Here is a 17105-nt window from a genome sequence, read left to right on the forward strand (position 1 = left end):
CTAATGTCTCTGTAGTTGGAGATTTGTGTGTGTATATATATATATAGATTGAGAAATGATAGTCCAAATTTGTGATAGATTTCTCAGAGAGAAGTCAAAACAATGGCTGCTCGTTACATATTACTAAATTTAAAACTTGTTTTTCTGATTGTAGTTCTTATCTCGTGTGTTGAGTATACAATTTCATCCTTTGTCGAGGGTAATGGGGATGATCAGCCATTTGATTTCTCAGTCGAGGATGCTACTGAGAATCATTTTACGTATTCAGACATGAGTCATGGGTAACTATTACTTATATCTCCTCGTTGTATCATTTTCTCATTTAAACGTCCCGCCACTCTGAATCGAATATATTTGAAAGTGATTTTGGAGTGGTTAAAATTATTTGTAACATGTTTTTTATCCTTCTAAATTAATTTAGTATTTGGCTTTCATTTTCAAACACAATTTTCATTCCGTCTAAAATTGATTTTTAATAGCAATATTTTTTCATTGGAATTTTGAATATGACAAAAGTGATTTTTATCATTTCAAAATAGCTCTTAAACATTTCAGATTTGGTAACCATTTTGTTTTGGTTTTTGGTTTTAGAAACGTAACTATTCTCTCTTCTAAAGTAAAAGAGTTGAATTCTTTGTCAATTTAAAAAATTAAATATATTTCTTTTAGTTTTCAAATTTTGTTTTGACTTTTAAAAATAGTTAACTAACTAACAATTTTAGAGGTCGAAGAGATGTTTGTAGATTTATTTTTCAAAAGTTAAAAACTAAAAATCAAATCGTTACCAAATTCGTATTTGTTTCGAGAAAAAAAAAAAAGAAAAAAAAAGGCTACCAGACCACCCGTCATTATTTTCTTTGGATCTTTATAAATATAAATCTTCAAATCATTTACAAATTCTGATTTTGAATTTCTGTTATAACTTTGTGATGTATTTAAGTCACCTATATTGAACTCATTTTCAATACATAGAATTGAATGGACCAAAGTATTGTTTAACTTTAGGATCAAATAATATTGAAATGTAATTCTTTTTTGTTTTTTTGGGTTCATCAATGTAGGTTTGATAGGGTGGTTCAAAAGGAAAGCGACGCATGGAGTATGGTGGAGACAAAACAGAACCAATTTGTAGTAGACGGCCAACCATTCTATGTTAATGGGTTCAACACTTACTGGTTAATGATATTTGCAGCGGACCAATCCACAAGAGGAAAGGTCACAGAGGTGTTTAAACAAGCTGCTTCTGTGGGTTTAACTGTTTGTAGGACATGGGCCTTCAATGATGGCCAGTGGAGAGCTCTTCAAAAATCTCCATCTGTGTATGATGAAGAAGTCTTCAAGGTAAATATAAGAACAAGAGTAATATCTACAAACTATCTGATCATATTTCTCAGAGATCATTTTGACATCACAACTAGAAAATTGTGTTTCTCATTCAACATATTCAATAATGTTTATAATTACACCTTCGATCAGTAAAATGCTGGTTGCGTATGCGCCAAATTTAATTCATTTGTAACTGCCTTGATTTATGAATTGTAGGGATTAGATTTTGTGATTAGTGAAGCAAAGAAGTTTAAGATAAGGTTGATATTATCATTAGCAAACAATTGGGAAGCATTCGGTGGCAAAGCGCAATATGTGAAATGGGGAAAAGCTGCTGGCCTCAATTTGACATCTGATGATGATTTCTTCACTGATCCAACTCTTAGAAGCTACTACAAAGCTCATGTTAAAGTGAGTTCCCCACGTATCACTGAATTGAATGGTCAAATTATTGTTATCTTATATTGTTAGTATGAAAATGATATATTGCTAATTCCCATGTGAATGGCATAGACGGTGCTTAATAGAGTGAATACATACACAAATGTAACATACAAGGAAGATCCAACCATTTTCGCCTGGGAATTGATGAACGAACCCCGTTGTACATCAGATCCTTCAGGCAATACACTGCAGGTTTGTCTTCTCTATCAAAGATTTTGCAAATAACTAAGATCTCGTTTGATAACTATTTAGTTTTTAAAAATTAAACCTACAAACACTCCATCTACTCTAAATTTCTTTTCTTTTTATTTACATTTTATCGATGTTTTGATAAAACTAAACTCAATTTTGAAAACAAAAAAAGAAGTGGTTAAATACATGTTTTTGATTTTCCGAATTTGACTTAGAAGACAACTCTTTGTACTTAAGTAAGATACGGATCATTGTAAGAAGTTGAGATGAAGTAGACATAGTTTTTAAAAATCAAAAAACAAAAACCAAATAGCCATAATCAAGCAACCAATATTGTAATTTGAAGTAATTGAATGATAATTGGCAGGGATGGATTCAAGAAATGGCTGTGTTCGTGAAGAGCATGGATCCAAAACATTTACTAGAGGTTGGTTTGGAGGGATTTTATGGTCCATCCACACCCAATAGAGTTCAGTTCAATCCAAATACATATGCTCAACAAGTTGGAACTGATTTCATCAGAAACCATAAAGTTCTTGGTGTTGATTTTGCTTCAGTTCACATTTATGCAGACACATGGTAGGTTGCAAAAGAAAAAGAAAAAAAACCCTTAGAATCGGAATTATACATTTGAACTTAAAACATATGATATGAACTAGACTCTGTTGTATGATTCTAACATGAACTTAATTGTGAAAGGGTTTCTCAAGCAATCTCTGATGCCCATCTTCAATTCACAAAATCATGGATGGAGGCTCACATAGAGGATGCAGAGAAGTACCTTGGAATGCCAGTCATTTTCGCTGAGTTTGGGGTATCGACGAAGGATCCTGGTTACAATTCGACTTACAGGGATAAATATCTTAGCTCGGTATACAAGACGCTGCTGGATTCAACAAAGAAAGGAGGGAGTGGAGGAGGAAGCCTGGTGTGGCAACTATTCCCGGAAGGAACTGACTACATGGATGATGGCTATGCAATTGTGCTCTCCAATTCTCCTTCAACTTCAAACATTATATCTCTTCATTCTACAAGAATGTCAATCTTCAACTCCATTTGTTCCATGAAATGTCGTTGGGGTTGTAAGAAGAAAAATGTTATGGATATTATTTTTCTCAACCACAATGATCATGATGAGATGTAATCTAACATAAAAACAACTCGTCGTCGAGGATAAGGGTATCCGATCCTTATGGATTATTCAAAAGGGTACATTTGAACTCCTTGTATCATAAATAAGAACTTTCTTGGTATTGTATGATCTTGCTTTTAACCATAATTCTCACTTGAGAATGTTCCTTTGGCCTTTTTTTCAACGTTTTGGGATGAAACCAAAAAACTAAGTGTGAGGCATTATGGTTCGGCTTTTGTGGGCAAAATTTTTTAATATTACTCAAAATGAGACCACCTAGTAGTTAGATGTGAACTTTTGAGAACTTTGATATTGTTCTAAGTTGGATAGTTTCTTTCTAGGCTATAACATTAGCCCTTTTTCCAACGTTTTGAGACGAAATAAAAAAACTGAGGTATCAGCGTTTGACTTTTGTGGGCAAAAAGTTTTAATATTACTCAAAATGAGAACACCGATTAGTTAGATGTGAACTTACGATACCTTTAACATTGTTCTAAGTTAGGTAGTTTCTTTCTAGGCCATATCATTAGTCTTTTTTTCAAGGTTTTGGGATGGAAAAAAAAAGAAGACAAAGTCTGGGACATCACCGTTTAACTTTTGTGGGCAAATTTTTTTAATATTACTTTAAATGAAACCACCTAATAGTTAGATGTGAACTTTCGAGACCTTTGACATTGTTCTAAGTTGGGTAGTTTCTTTCAAAGACCATAGCATTGGCCACTTTTTCAACGTTTTGGAACAGAACCAAAAAACTGAGACTGGGCATCACCGTTCGACTTTTGTGGGCAAAAAACTTTAATATTACTAAAAATGAGACCACTTAGTAATTAGAGGTGAACTTTCGAAACCTTTAACATCGTTCTAGGTAGGGTAGTTTCTTTCTAGGCCATAACATTGACCATGATTTCAACGTTTTGGAAAATAACAAAATAAATGAGAATGGGACATCACTGTTCGGCTTTTATGGGTAAAAAACTTTAATATGACTCAAAATGAAACCACCTAGTAGTCAAATGTGAACTTTCGGGACCTTTGACAGTTTTCTAAGTTGGGTAGTTTCATTTTAAGCCATAGCATTGACCCATTTTTAAAATTTTTGGGACGGAACCAAAAAACTGAGTCTAGGGCATCACCGTTCGGCTTTTGTGAGCAAAAAACTTTAATATCGCTCAAAATGAGACCTCCCAGTGGTCAGATGTGAACTTTCGAGACCTTTGACACTTTTCTAAGTCAGGTCGTTCCTTTCTAGGCCATAGCATTGGCCCTTTCTTCGACGTTTTGGGACGGAACCAAAAAACTGAGTCTGGGACATCACCATTTGGCTTTTGTGGGCAAAAAACTTTAATATCGCTCAAAACGAGACCACCTAGTGGTCAGATGTGAACTTTTGAGACCTTTGACACTTTTCTAAGTCGGGTCGTTCTTTTCTAGGCCATAGCATTGGTCATTTCTTCGACGTTTTGGGACGGAACCAAAAAACCGAGTCTGGGGCATCATCGTTCGGTTTTTGTGAGCAAAAAACTTTAATATGACTCAAAATGAAACCACCTAGTAGTCAGATGTGAACTTTCGAGACCTTTGACACTGTTCTAAGTCGGGTCGTTCCTTTCTAGGCCATAGCATTGGCCCTTTCTTCGACGTTTTGGGACGGAACCAAAAAATTGAGTCTGGGGCATCACCGTTCAACTTTTGTGGGAAAAAAACTTTAATATCGTTTAAAACGAGACCACCCAGTGGTCAGATGTGAACTTTCGAGACTTTTGACACTGTTCTAAGTGAGGTCGTTCCTTTCTAGGCCATAGCATTGGCCATTTCTTCGACGTTTTGGGACGGAACCAAAAAACAAAGTTTGGGGCATCACCGTTCGGCTTTTGTGGGCAAAATACTTTAATATCGCTCAAAACGAGACCACCTAGTGGTCAGATGTGAACTTTCGAGACCTTTGACACTGTTCTGAGTCGGGTCGTTCCTTTCTAGGCCATTGTGATTTTGTCTAGGAATGAAAACATTGTATAGGAAGTAAAGATTGGCTAATTTGGCTAGTTCTTGTTCATCACTACAGGTTTTACAATGATAGTTAAAAGCAGTCTTCAATTCTTGTCTACTAATAGAACTATTGTTTCTAAAAAACAATTGTTTAACCATCGACTCATTTTCTTCTTGTATCCAAAACATCCTCAATAGGGTATTCACAACAATTTAACCCTGTAATCAAACAAAAATCTTGCAAACCAAATTCCACAGTTTTACCTTTAATGTTGAAAAGAATAGCGTTGTTGTCTGTTGAGACACATTGTCTTCTAATCAATTGTGCTAAAAGTTGTAAAGGTATTTTGGTCATTTTCACATTTAGTAAGTGTGCAAATAGACCTTCTTTAAGCAAATCTAGACAACTAGGTGATAGGCTTTCAATAATATGGTCGGTAGTTTGTAGATTACACTCCGATTTCCAATTCTAGACAACTAGGTGATTCTCAAGGTAGACTTTCACATTTCTTTGGGAATAATTATTTGTTTTCCCGGTTTAAAGCAAAATAATAGTTACAACTATGCAGCCTAACAATTTAGAGAATATATATATATATATATATAGTGGGATACCTTTTTTTTTTTTGCTTGATTCACCTTCATGTATTGATGCTCTTTTATCCCTTTTTCATTTGGTTCCTTTTCCATAGTTTTTTTCTTATCCATCTATTATAATTACAATAAATACATCAACCCAATGAAAATAGATTAGCATGCCAAAGAAACAAGTTCAGCATCCTCCAAATCCATTAATCACTGACGAGAACATATCATTGATAGACCCTAAGCAACACCACACCTAAAATATGCATATTAGACTAACGTATTTACTAAATATATTCCAGGTCTATCGATGATAGAACCTATCATTGATAGATTAAGAAACAACACTTAAACTAAAACATCCACCAATGCATCTTACCACAAGCAAACCAAACATTCTCAAGGTCTATCAAATCTATCAATAATAGAAACATATCACTGATAAATCATGAGCAACAACATACAGAAAAATACACATCATTGAACTAACGCATCTACTAACGCCTCAATGCAAACAAACTAAACACCCATCAAGTCTATTACTGATACGAACATATCACTGATAGACCATATCCCTAAGCAACAAAAAACAAACTGAAAACATATTAGCATGCCAAGGAAACAAGTTCAACATCCTCCAAATCCATTAATCACTGACAAGAACATATCATTGATAGACTATAAGCAAATCTATCAATCACTAACAATAACATATCATTTATAGACTATAAGCAACATCTCACCCAAAATATGCACATTAAGCTAAACTAAAGAAACCAAACAAACAAGTTCAATATCCCAACACATAAATCTATTTCAAATCTATTACGAACAAACAGAAAAAAAAAAAAAAAAAAAGTACCTGAAAGAAGCAGAAATTCTGAAGTGAAGCCGAATTGGAAGAAAAGAGAAGAAAGTCGAAGACGAAAGAAATACGAAGTGAAGCCGGATAAAAGAGAAGCGGAAGACAGAAGTTATACAAAGTGAAGCTGAAGAAAAGAGAAGAACACGAAAGACAGAAGAAATACAAACTGAAGCCGAAGAAAAGAGAAGAAAGCGGAAGACTGGAATATTTTGGGGGCATTTTCATCATTTACCTTATAATTTAATTAAAATTTTCCATATTTGCAATTATTTTAAAGATTTGCTACCTCCTTAATTAATTTATAGTAATTTGCTATAGTCCCACTCACCCCTTTTTGTAATTAATATCCAAACTTTCGAAATTACTCCAATTTTCATCTTTTCTTGGGCTTAGAAATACACTTTGGCTCATTTCCTCTAATTCTCCCTATAAATACCCTTAATAACTCCTAATTTCATATTCAATTTGAATACAATTCACAGTACCCTCCAAAATTCCTCCTCTCACTCTATAATTTTTTATCTTCAACCATTTTTCGAGAAATATTGAAGATGGAAGGCTAATCTTTTGAGGTAAATTGGGCTTAGGCATTTTCAGTCTTTGAGAATTTGATTAATTACATTTTTCTTTACAATTAGGGTTTGATTAGTCATTGATTTTCATGTAATTTTTGTTAGAACCATCAATAAATTGCATCAAGAGTTGGATGTTTAATTCAATTTTATTGAATTTTGTAATATTGATTCTTGATTTTATGGATTTTTTGGTTCAACATTGTAAGCAATTTATCCCTAGTATTTCAATTAATGCAAGATTAGTTGATTTGCTTGCTTATATGCAAAATTTTCATGATTCTTCATTTTATCTCTCCCAATTTTTGGATCGAGTAATGCCTCTTTTGGATTTCAATTGTTTTTGGGTAATTCTTGGAATTAAATTGTATTTTTTTTTGCACAAATTAATTTCTCTTTGATTCCTTGAATATAAAGTTGTTGTTGATCCATCTTGTGTTTTTTTAATGAAAAGAATAATAGGTTTAGTTAGAATTGCAATTATTAAACTAAACCATTTGAAATTCTTTACTTGTTTTTTTTTTTAATTTTGATTCAAGAATTCCTTCCAAGGTCAAGCAATTTGATCTTGCAAGGAAATCTTGAATCAAATTATCTTTTAAAGCTATGCAGAATTCAATTTCCTTACCTTCTTTGATTTAATGATAAGATTTGATGTAAGCCTAAGTTCATGCATCACTTACCACATTGGTATTCAATATCTACTATCTCCCTCTTTTGTGAGTTGTTTTTCATACCAAACTCTCATTCTCATTCCCTCCTACAATTGTCTTCCAATTTGTTTTCAATATTTTTATCTTCCTTTTGTTACTAATCTCTATATTTCCAAACATTTCATTCAAGAAAAAATTGATCACTCCCTTGGGTTCGACACCCTTGCTTGCTTCTATCCGCTATAAATTTTTCGTGACGTTTAGATAAGTAACGACCTTATCTACTCTTTGCATAATTTTTTTTGCTTCTTGCATGTCAATTCACGTCTTGTCAGCAATGAAGACAAAATTTAACAAAAGCAAGAAAAATAACAAGGAAGTAGATGAATATGTGAAAATGATAATGAACTTGAGGAATGAGACACTAATACTACAATATAAGCACTCAATTTAGAGAACCAAACAAAAAACATAAACTCTTACGGGACAGCACGAGAACTCGATCAAAATTAGCTATGGAATCGCAAAAGAGATTAAGAGAAAGGGAGTTTGAAAGAGATTAGAGAGATTTAGAGGCTAGAGATTTGATGATTTTTTTTCTCTCTTTACTAAGGAAAAATTAAAGAAAGGTAATCTAGACATTTTACACACAATTTGTCCTAAAACAACCTTTTTAAAATCAATCCTAAAATTCATTTAATTTATTTTTCACTTTTGACCCATTTTTTTTTTGGCAATTTCCCAAAGTAAAGCTAATAACTTTATGAAAGGTCAAAAAGAGTTCTAAGCTCTTAAAATTTTATTAACTAAATATTTGAAAGTGGTTTCAAAGATAAACGATTCTCAAACAATTTATTTGGAAGTACAAAATGTTACTTGTATAATTGTTATTAGTATTGTTATTTTATAAACAACTTTAGTCCATTAAAAAGCGATGCAAACATCTTATCCTTTCCATCATATTCAAAATCATTTTGAAATATGATTTATTCATTTAGAATTATATCTTTCACTGAATGAGAATCACACGTCAAAAAGCATATAATTAATCCATGTTTGGTGCTCAATAAAAAATGCTTCAACCATCGTTCAAAACAATAAAAAAGTACTTATGGAATAAATGTTTTTAACTGAAAAACACTTCTTAATTTCCTTTTAAAAAAAAACACTTGAATTTAAATTTCGACAAAAGAAAAAGGAAACACCCAATAACTAACCACTTTTAGAGTATTTTTTAAAAATTTCTTTTTACTTGACTCACTCAAATACATTTTTTAGTGTATTTTCTTTTACATTCATTAACAATTCGCACACACACATCGCATATAAAGAGGAAAAAACACATAACTAGCAAAGTTTCAGTGAAACAACAAAGAAATGGGTAGAAGCCGAGCCACACTGGGAAAGAGGAGGGAAGAGGAGAAGCATTTCTAAAAGTGCTCACCCCCACAAGACTACCAAACCAAACCGATAAAAACTAAGTAAACATCAAAGTTCAACACATTTCTCACATCAATGTTTCTGTACAGAAAACCCCATTTGCCATAAACATAAACTCCTACGAACTGATACCTGTCGTTGCAATCAAGCTGGCAAAGTACATCAAGAAGTGATTTCTCCATCTCTCTCTTTCACCACAAGAACACTCCAAATTCATGCCAATTCTTGGAGCCTTTTTCTTTTCTTTACAAACATTTTCACACCGATACTTTTGTATAGACTACAGACTATATGCAAATTTCACACAAAATCAAAACTCTAAACCAACACTTTTTATGTCCAAAATAGCGAGGAGGAGGAAGGTTGGGTAGATGAAATCACTTTCCCTCCCTCTCTATCTATGCTATCACTCCTATTTCTACTTTTTTTTTTTCTTCTGCTGTTACTATGAGTTAGTAATCTGACATATCTATAATGTCTAAGCATGAGCTAATTAAGAAAAAAAAAGGAATTTAGGACTTATAGAAGACTTAAGAAAAGGCTCTTTCCATTGATTGTAAGATTGAGGCAGTATCAAACTTGAAATTTCTGAAGCTCTTGCCTGGACCAGTGTCAACTTCCACTTCTGCTTTACTTATTTGGCTCTCCATTATGATTGTACTGCTGCTACCTATCGAGCTGTTCTTAGCCTTCCATACCGTTAGTCCTTGAAAACATGAACAGACACTACATTAGCATATTTCAGAAACCCTAAATATGTAAATTAATGAATGTAAGTTTGTGAGATTAAGCATTGGAATTTGGACAATCTATTAACTTGAACTGAAATACAGAGTCTTATCTTTGAAAATAACAGCAAAATCTAATTATCTCTAAGTAAGCTGAGAAAAGAAAACCTCTTATTGGGATATCGGGGTTTGGACGAACAGGGGGATGATGTGTCAAAATCCATGACCTTAGAGATCTGCACGAAAAGGCCGACCCCTTAAGATATCTAATTTGTTAAAGCATGAAGAAGAAATCATTAACAATATACAGGTGTACTCACGCCAAAAAAGGAGCAATCATATAAAGCTTGAGACCGCTCATCCCACGAGATATTACATTATCACTAGCTGGTTCAAGATCATCGAGTCGATGCCATGCAATTTCCTGTTTACAAATAGTTAAGTACGTGCTTTCAACTATAGAAAGTTCCAATGATGACCTGTTATTAATAAATAATCCTGTTCTTTTACGTTCTACCCAGAAATTTGTTGAACCCATTTTCTCTGGGCTCAAAATTAAAAGCTACACGCCTACCTTTTCAACATTTGATAGGCATGGCCCATAATCAGATGATAGTTCATAATTACCAAAACCTTCAAAGGAATGAGACTTTTTTTGTTTTTTTTTTTAAGAAGAAGAATTATGTTACAAATACAGGAAAAGATTTTAACTTGTGATCCTTCAAGGGTGGCATAAAACACTTAACCTGGTTAAACAAAGCTCAGGTTGGCTCCAAGACAATTTTAGGAGTTCGAGTAGGATAATAAATGCTTAAAATATTAAAAGAATGGCAGGCAAAAAACCTGAAGAACTAAACTTTAAAAAACATATTTTGAGGTAGTGATTTCAATGCAAATCAAAAATAAAACTCTAGAAAAATGTTTTGAGGTAAGGAAACACACATACACTGATCTCTTTCTTAGTTTGCGGGGCAAAGAGATTATCATCTTTCACGCCAGCAATGATGTAAAGCCGCACCCTCTGCGGTCCAAATATAACTTCTATGTATTCAGATTTTTTGAGAAGATTACTAATGTCAAATCCTGTTTCTTCCAGGACCTGCAATCAAATGGTACATCTCAAATTTATAGAAGACCCGGTACTGTCTGTCAACAGGAAATCAATGTTTGTAAAATTTTCCCGGTAACTGAAAAACTTCCCCCCCATATATGGAACATTATTGAACCAAAATTCAGTCCTTGGCCAGATCCTATAGAAGAAAATGGAATAACATCTGACACCTTCTAATTCATTAAACTTCAAGTGAAATTTGCAGTTACAATCAGAGTGGTATTTACATGACACACAAGAATGCTGACTATGCAATGAGAAAATTCGGAAAGAATCAAGCTTACTTCTCTAATAGCACAAGCATGGTCTTCCTCATCTTTGCTCTTTTTACCGCGTGGAAAACTCCAACTAGATCCTTTCCATCCCTTCACTAACAAGCACTGTATTTTGCCAATAATAAGAAAAAGGGAGCATTGTCAACATCCTTTGCATTAATAATGCGAGGGGGGGGAGGGGGCTAAGTGAGCCAAGTTTCATTAACAAGACCTCACCCGCTCAAATGTCTCATCCAGTATGATTGCCCCAGTTACAGGAACTCGAACCTTGTATGAAGTGAAGTCTTTAAAGATATCATCAATATGGGCAACATATGGTCTTAAAACATCACAGCTTTTAAACACTGATATATAGTAAGGGAAAACAGGAATGTGCAAACACTGATATAAAGTATACCACTAACAATTATTAGTCATCATTTGAGAGAGATATATAGAAAGAGAACTCCGAATTATTTTTCCATAATCAAATGGTTGCAAAACAGTGCAGGATACTTAATGAAGTGAACTCCTTCAGATTCAATGACTTTAAAGATGGATTTCTTTCCACAGAATTGTCTTCATAAAACCAATGTGCATACTCTATGAGGAATAGAATCCTCTCAAATGACTGTAGATCTTCTTTCGGCACATTCAAAACAAAACGACTGCAGAAAAAAAGCAAGACAAATATTTAAGAAAATAAAGAAAGAGGAAAAGAGATTCAATGCTGCATCAAGCAGGTTAGAAAATAAGGAAAATAACGAAGAATGAATCTAAGATCCATCAAGGTCAAATCTCACACAAAGACTATGGATGAAATGGATCTAGGTCCAAGAAAAAACAACCTTTTATTCGAGTAACAACTAAGTTTCCAATAAAAATTCTAGTCCATCTGTTGATAAATACCTGTGAAATTTCTTACTAAATCAGTATCGGAAACTGTATTCTAAAAGATCCTCCAAAAAATCAATCAAGCAGAGCTTCTTTTATTTTGCATAAATCGTCCTTTGACATCTAATAACATTATCAGTCATCAATGTTCAAGGCCAAAATTTCTTAGCCTGTTGCTACATTGAAGAACATAACGTTGCTTCCAGAAAGAAAGAAAGGAAAAACAATTCAACCGCACACCCAGTAACGTGCCAACAAACTCCTCTTAACAAAAATATGAACAAACAATACTCCCTACCATAATTCATAAACAGAAATTGTTCGACATCAATCATGTTCAAGTTAAGTAAGTAGAGATATCACTCAAAACAATAACAAAAACAAATACACATACACATACACATACATAGAAGGAACATCCGTGTAGCCGATCCACTATGTTCCTTTCTCATAAACCGCATTCAAATTCCAAATTTCAACTCCCTAAGTTTCATCGCCGTTTTTAAGGGGAACTTTAAGCAAGTAAACTGACTACTCTTCTTTAACAAGTTCTCTCAATTACGATCGATGGCGTTGCAAAACAGTAATCAACAGAATGTGAAAAAACATTGAAGAAAAAAGAAAAAAGAAGACAGTGGAGATGAAAGGAATGAGATGATGGAAGTACATTATGGAGGAGTTGAAGAAGAAGAAGAAGAAAAAGAAGAAAGAAGAAAAGTGAGAGTTGAGTTGAGTTGAAGAAAAGACCTGCAAAGATCGTCGATGAGTTCTTGAGGAGGAAGGCCGTTTTTGACGGGCGTAGTGGAAGAGGAGTGGTGAAGAGCGGCCATGGAGTTCGGAGAATTGGAAATCGGGAAGAAAGGAGGATGAAGATTTTCAGCTCTTTTTCTTCGACCCTCACCCGAACACACACCAACAAGTGTAGCAGCCGCGAAACGATAAAACCCGATATGCTCGTTTGACTCAATTCTATGAATATCCATCGGGCCGGTTCGTGTTATTTACCCGACCGCTTCGACCGAACCTTTTTTCTTTTCAACCTAAATTTAAACTTTCTATCAAATTAAATCTTGAAATGACAAATTTGAAATTTATTATAAAGTTAAATCAAATAATACGGACTCAGAGAAATTTTTTAACCCACCTTTGGCTTTAACGTAGAGACACTTTATAAAAGTTTTTTAAGATTAAATTATAAGGGATTTTCAAATGATGAGGAGTAAAATTAAAAATTTAATCTAAATTTAAACTTCTAACCTCCGGTGATGGTGATGTAATCAATGTCGGAGGTGGGTGAAGTATGGTTTTGAGGAAGGATGCTTTGATTTGACCAAAGAGAGTTTTGGATTTTGGAGGTGAGTGGCAGTGCTTCAGAGACTCATCCGGACCTCACATCATAAAATTCACATCGGGACGAACCATCCTCAGCTGGTCAGCCGATCACCACCGTTTCTTCAAACCATGATCACACGTGTGCCACCTTCATCGCCTGCTAATCCTTTATACTACCACGCTCTTCCCCAAAAAGAATCTCCAATTTCTGAGGAACACTGAGGATTACAGAAGCCAAGCAATTGGATCGCTTTGGAAATGCGGGCCATATCCTTAGGACTCACAGTCTCTTCAACCTCTTCTTCATCATCATCATCATCTTCTTCCTCTTCTTCTTCTTCTTACACTTCCTTGAGACCCTGCTCTTCCACAAACTTCAATCCCCACAAATCTGCTTCTGCTCATGGCGTCTCTCTTCTTTCTCCCCCCAAATCAGCCTCCGGTAGGTGTCTACTTTCTCTTAAAAACACCCCCTTTTCATGGGTTTCTTTGATTCTTCTTCCTTTGTTTGTTACTTTACTTTCTCTGCTGATTCTCAGTTTGGTTGTTGCTATCGAGTGTTTTATGGATTTGGGTTTCATTTGTTTGGTCAAAGTCTTTTTTTCTTATGGGTGTTTATTGATTTGTTGAGTTTCCGGCTTTATGGATTCATAGTTATTGTTTTGGAGTTTTACTGGATTGTGGACATTGGAGCTTAGAAATGCATATTTCATTGTGTAATGAATTGGTCATTTAGTTAGGCTATGGGGTTTCAGTTTGATTCTTCTGGTATTTTCCTTCAGGTGCAAGAGTTTGTAAAGCGAGTCAAGTTTTTGATTTATTTCCAACTCTAACTCCTGAGATAACAGTTAGAGAGGCAAGAATAGAGGACTGTTGGGAAGTTGCTGAGACTCATTGCAGTTCCTTCTTCCCAGAATACTCATTCCCATTGGATTTTGTGTTGAGGGTTGATAGGCTTGTGGCTATGCTATCTGGATTGTCTGTGCCAAATGGTTGTAGGAGGATTTGTTTGGTTGCTGTAATTGGTGGCTCAGAAAATGACTCATTTCTTATTGGTCCTGATGACTTCAAGATTGGAGGATTTGATGGTAAAGTTAGTCTCAACAAGGGCTATGTCGCTGGAATATTAACAGTTGATACCGTTGCCGATTTCTTACCAAGAAAAGGACCGATGCGGCAAAGAAGGTGAGCATTAAAGTATATTACATTTGATTATCTTGTGGAATAGGACTATTCTTAGACAAGAAGAACTATTGTTGTTTTGAAGTAATTCAGTTTTCGGCTTTATCTTTCTGATGTTATGCGTAAGTCTGCTATTGTAAAACAGTAAAAGTAACAGGTTTTCTGATGTTATGCTTAAGTCTTTCTGATGTTATGCATAAGTCTGCAATTCACACATTTGTCGTGTGGAAGTATCAAATCTTGACGTTCCTTTACATTTGGATCGTTTGACTCAGTGAGGAACAATAACAATACCCTTCAGCTTATACTGATCTGGCTTCTTCAAGTGAGGCAGGAAAGTTTGGTTTAATGTCAAACTAGGATACTTGCACTTGATTTTGCAGTTGAAACCGATCAGATGAACTGAATTTAAGTCTTTTTGTAGGCATCTGATCTGTATTTAGCAACTAACCCTTTATCAATATTACTACAGTTCAGTGATAACATTCCTCTAAAGAAAGAGGTGATCTAAAATTATTTTTTCCTGAAAATTTGAGCTTCATCCATTGTTTTCAGCTGAAGTCTGATCCATTCCAATGATGTAGTTTCGAGTTTCTCACCGTTCAATGGTTCTCCAAATCAATTCAAATGTAATATAATCCCTTTGCTTGTTTTTACATCTTCCATGGCAGGACAGGGATTGCATACATATCAAATGTAGCAGTTCGTGAGCGGTTTCGACGCAAGGGGATAGCAAAAAAGCTAATACTAAAGGCGGAGGCCGAAGCCAGGAACTGGGGCTGCCGAGCAATCGCATTACATTGTGATACGAACAATCCGGGGGCTACAAAGCTGTATAAAGGTCAGGGTTTCAAGAGCATCAAAGTACCTGAAGGAGCAAACTGGCCTCAGCCAAAGACCTCTCCAGACATCAAGTACAGTTTCATGATGAAGCTTCTGAAAAACCCAGCCTCAATTTAGTAACTTCAGAGGGCATTTCAACATTATTTAAAGATTAAAATAAGTGGGGAGAAAAGGGTGCAAAAGAAACTCCCATCTCTGAACAAAATAGAAATGAATGGTGGGATATTTTAGAACAGCTTGTATAAATGATAGGAGAACTTTGGTTAGCTGAATATCTTGTATTTGTATTGTATAATGGTGCACATTGCTCCCTTGTTTGTATGATTAATAACATTATGTGGAATCTTTATATGATCCTGCTGATTGTTTTATGGTTTTCTATGCGAATTTTCAAAGAAATTATTAAGAAAATAAGACAGTTCAAAGAACTGCAGCCCAAGTTGTACATTTCAGTGCGATTGGTCTAGTATGGTAGACTATTTAAACAATTTTATAAACCAATTGGGAAGTGTCTCTCACCAATCTTAATGACCAAAAGTATATTTTATCATCCAAATTTGAGGAGTTATCAATTTGAATATTACATTAATAATTGTATCAATTTTGATTCTTTTTTTAACTATAACTAATTAAACACTTATTCAAAAGGTCTCTTGAGAATCATCTATATATCAAATCTCATTATCCATTTTGTAAAATTAGCACTTAAAGACGTTTATGCACGTTTAACATTGAAAATTTATTTTAAACAACAAAACTGATTAATATATTTACGAATATAGTAAAATGTCACAAATAGATACACTAGTCTATTGCGGTGGACTAGGATATTTTGCTAGATTTATTAGTATTTTGTTTCATTTTGTTATATTTGAAAACAACTATAAATAATGTTGCAATTAAACGTCAAATTAAAATTTTTTTAAATCAGTTGACTTAAATCATTAAGGTTGATACAATATTGATTGGGCAAAATATAAATTGATATTGCGAAAATTTGTAATTTAAAATAAAATTATTAGTTCAAAATTAAATAAAATTATTAATTCAAAGTTTTAATTGATACAATCCAAAATATAAAAATATTATTGATATTTGCAGTAAATTTTAATTCATTGGGATTCTTTTTCTAACATGTTAGAAAGAAAACCATTTTAAAATATAGCAAAAAAGTTGTTTTTGAAAGTAGTGGTAGATATAGCAAAAACTATCTAATTCTTTTATAGTCAATTTTTCAAAATAAAATTCTATATATATTTTTAAATGGATTCAATTTATTTGTCATCCATGAAAAAAATTCTATATTTTATTAATAGACACATAAGAAATAAATAGATCAAGATCTAACTTGGTTTTTGAATCAGAATCTATCCACCACTGCCAGCCTAACCCTTGATCGAGATCTAATATAGAACTCATTGAAATATTTTTACCATATAAAAGTACGTATCTAGTTGATTTAATCTATAATTTTAACAAAGAAAATAAAACAAGTTTAATTTGGTATCTAATCAAATTGAAAGTACTCAAGGCTTTATTACTTGAATTAAAATGAAGTTCAAGTTT

At 33.8% G+C, this 17105-nt stretch overlaps 3 protein-coding genes across 3 annotated transcripts; 2 read left to right on the plus strand and 1 right to left on the minus strand.

The window, feature by feature from the left end:
• The first annotated feature begins 52 nt into the window (after positions 1-52).
• Positions 53-3241, plus strand: LOC101205464 (mannan endo-1,4-beta-mannosidase 6). Its single transcript, XM_004149862.3, has 6 exons — positions 53-281; positions 1062-1341; positions 1543-1737; positions 1840-1962; positions 2330-2541; positions 2662-3241. The coding sequence occupies exons 1-6, from the start codon at positions 103-105 to the stop codon at positions 3104-3106; spliced, it is 1434 nt and encodes a 477-aa protein (XP_004149910.1). The 5' UTR covers positions 53-102; the 3' UTR covers positions 3107-3241.
• A 5840-nt stretch (positions 3242-9081) lies between these two features.
• On the minus strand, positions 9082-13180 carry LOC101205224 (mRNA-decapping enzyme subunit 2). Its single transcript, XM_004149861.3, has 8 exons — positions 12930-13180; positions 11805-11956; positions 11526-11653; positions 11319-11414; positions 10870-11022; positions 10244-10347; positions 10092-10159; positions 9082-9901 (listed from the first exon to the last, which is right to left on the minus strand). Exons 1-8 carry the CDS (start codon positions 13163-13165, stop codon positions 9726-9728), a joined length of 1113 nt encoding a protein of 370 aa, XP_004149909.2. The 5' UTR covers positions 13166-13180; the 3' UTR covers positions 9082-9725.
• Positions 13181-13480: 300 nt separating this feature from the next.
• Positions 13481-15918, plus strand: LOC101207861. Its single transcript, XM_004149872.3, has 3 exons — positions 13481-13956; positions 14297-14699; positions 15368-15918. The coding sequence occupies exons 1-3, from the start codon at positions 13773-13775 to the stop codon at positions 15654-15656; spliced, it is 876 nt and encodes a 291-aa protein (XP_004149920.2). The 5' UTR covers positions 13481-13772; the 3' UTR covers positions 15657-15918.
• Positions 15919-17105: the final 1187 nt, after the last annotated feature.

Source organism: Cucumis sativus, chromosome 6, assembly GCF_000004075.3.
Source record: "Cucumis sativus cultivar 9930 chromosome 6, Cucumber_9930_V3, whole genome shotgun sequence".
Classification (NCBI taxonomy): Eukaryota; Viridiplantae; Streptophyta; class Magnoliopsida; order Cucurbitales; family Cucurbitaceae; genus Cucumis; species Cucumis sativus.

Coding starts and splice junctions, on each gene's coding strand:
- LOC101205464 (XM_004149862.3), top strand. CDS start 103: ATGGCTGCTCGTTACATATTACTAAATTTAAAACTTGTTTTTCTGATT. Junction 282..1,061: donor TATTCAGACATGAGTCATGG/GTAACTATTACT, acceptor TCATCAATGTAG/GTTTGATAGGGTGGTTCAAA. Junction 1,963..2,329: donor CTTCAGGCAATACACTGCAG/GTTTGTCTTCTC, acceptor GATAATTGGCAG/GGATGGATTCAAGAAATGGC.
- LOC101205224 (XM_004149861.3), bottom strand. CDS start 13,165: ATGGATATTCATAGAATTGAGTCAAACGAGCATATCGGGTTTTATCGT. Junction 11,415..11,525: donor TGGATGAGACATTTGAGCGG/GTGAGGTCTTGT, acceptor GGCAAAATACAG/TGCTTGTTAGTGAAGGGATG. Junction 10,160..10,243: donor ATGATTGCTCCTTTTTTGGC/GTGAGTACACCT, acceptor CTTTTCGTGCAG/ATCTCTAAGGTCATGGATTT.
- LOC101207861 (XM_004149872.3), top strand. CDS start 13,773: ATGCGGGCCATATCCTTAGGACTCACAGTCTCTTCAACCTCTTCTTCA. Junction 13,957..14,296: donor TCCCCCCAAATCAGCCTCCG/GTAGGTGTCTAC, acceptor ATTTTCCTTCAG/GTGCAAGAGTTTGTAAAGCG. Junction 14,700..15,367: donor GGACCGATGCGGCAAAGAAG/GTGAGCATTAAA, acceptor CTTCCATGGCAG/GACAGGGATTGCATACATAT.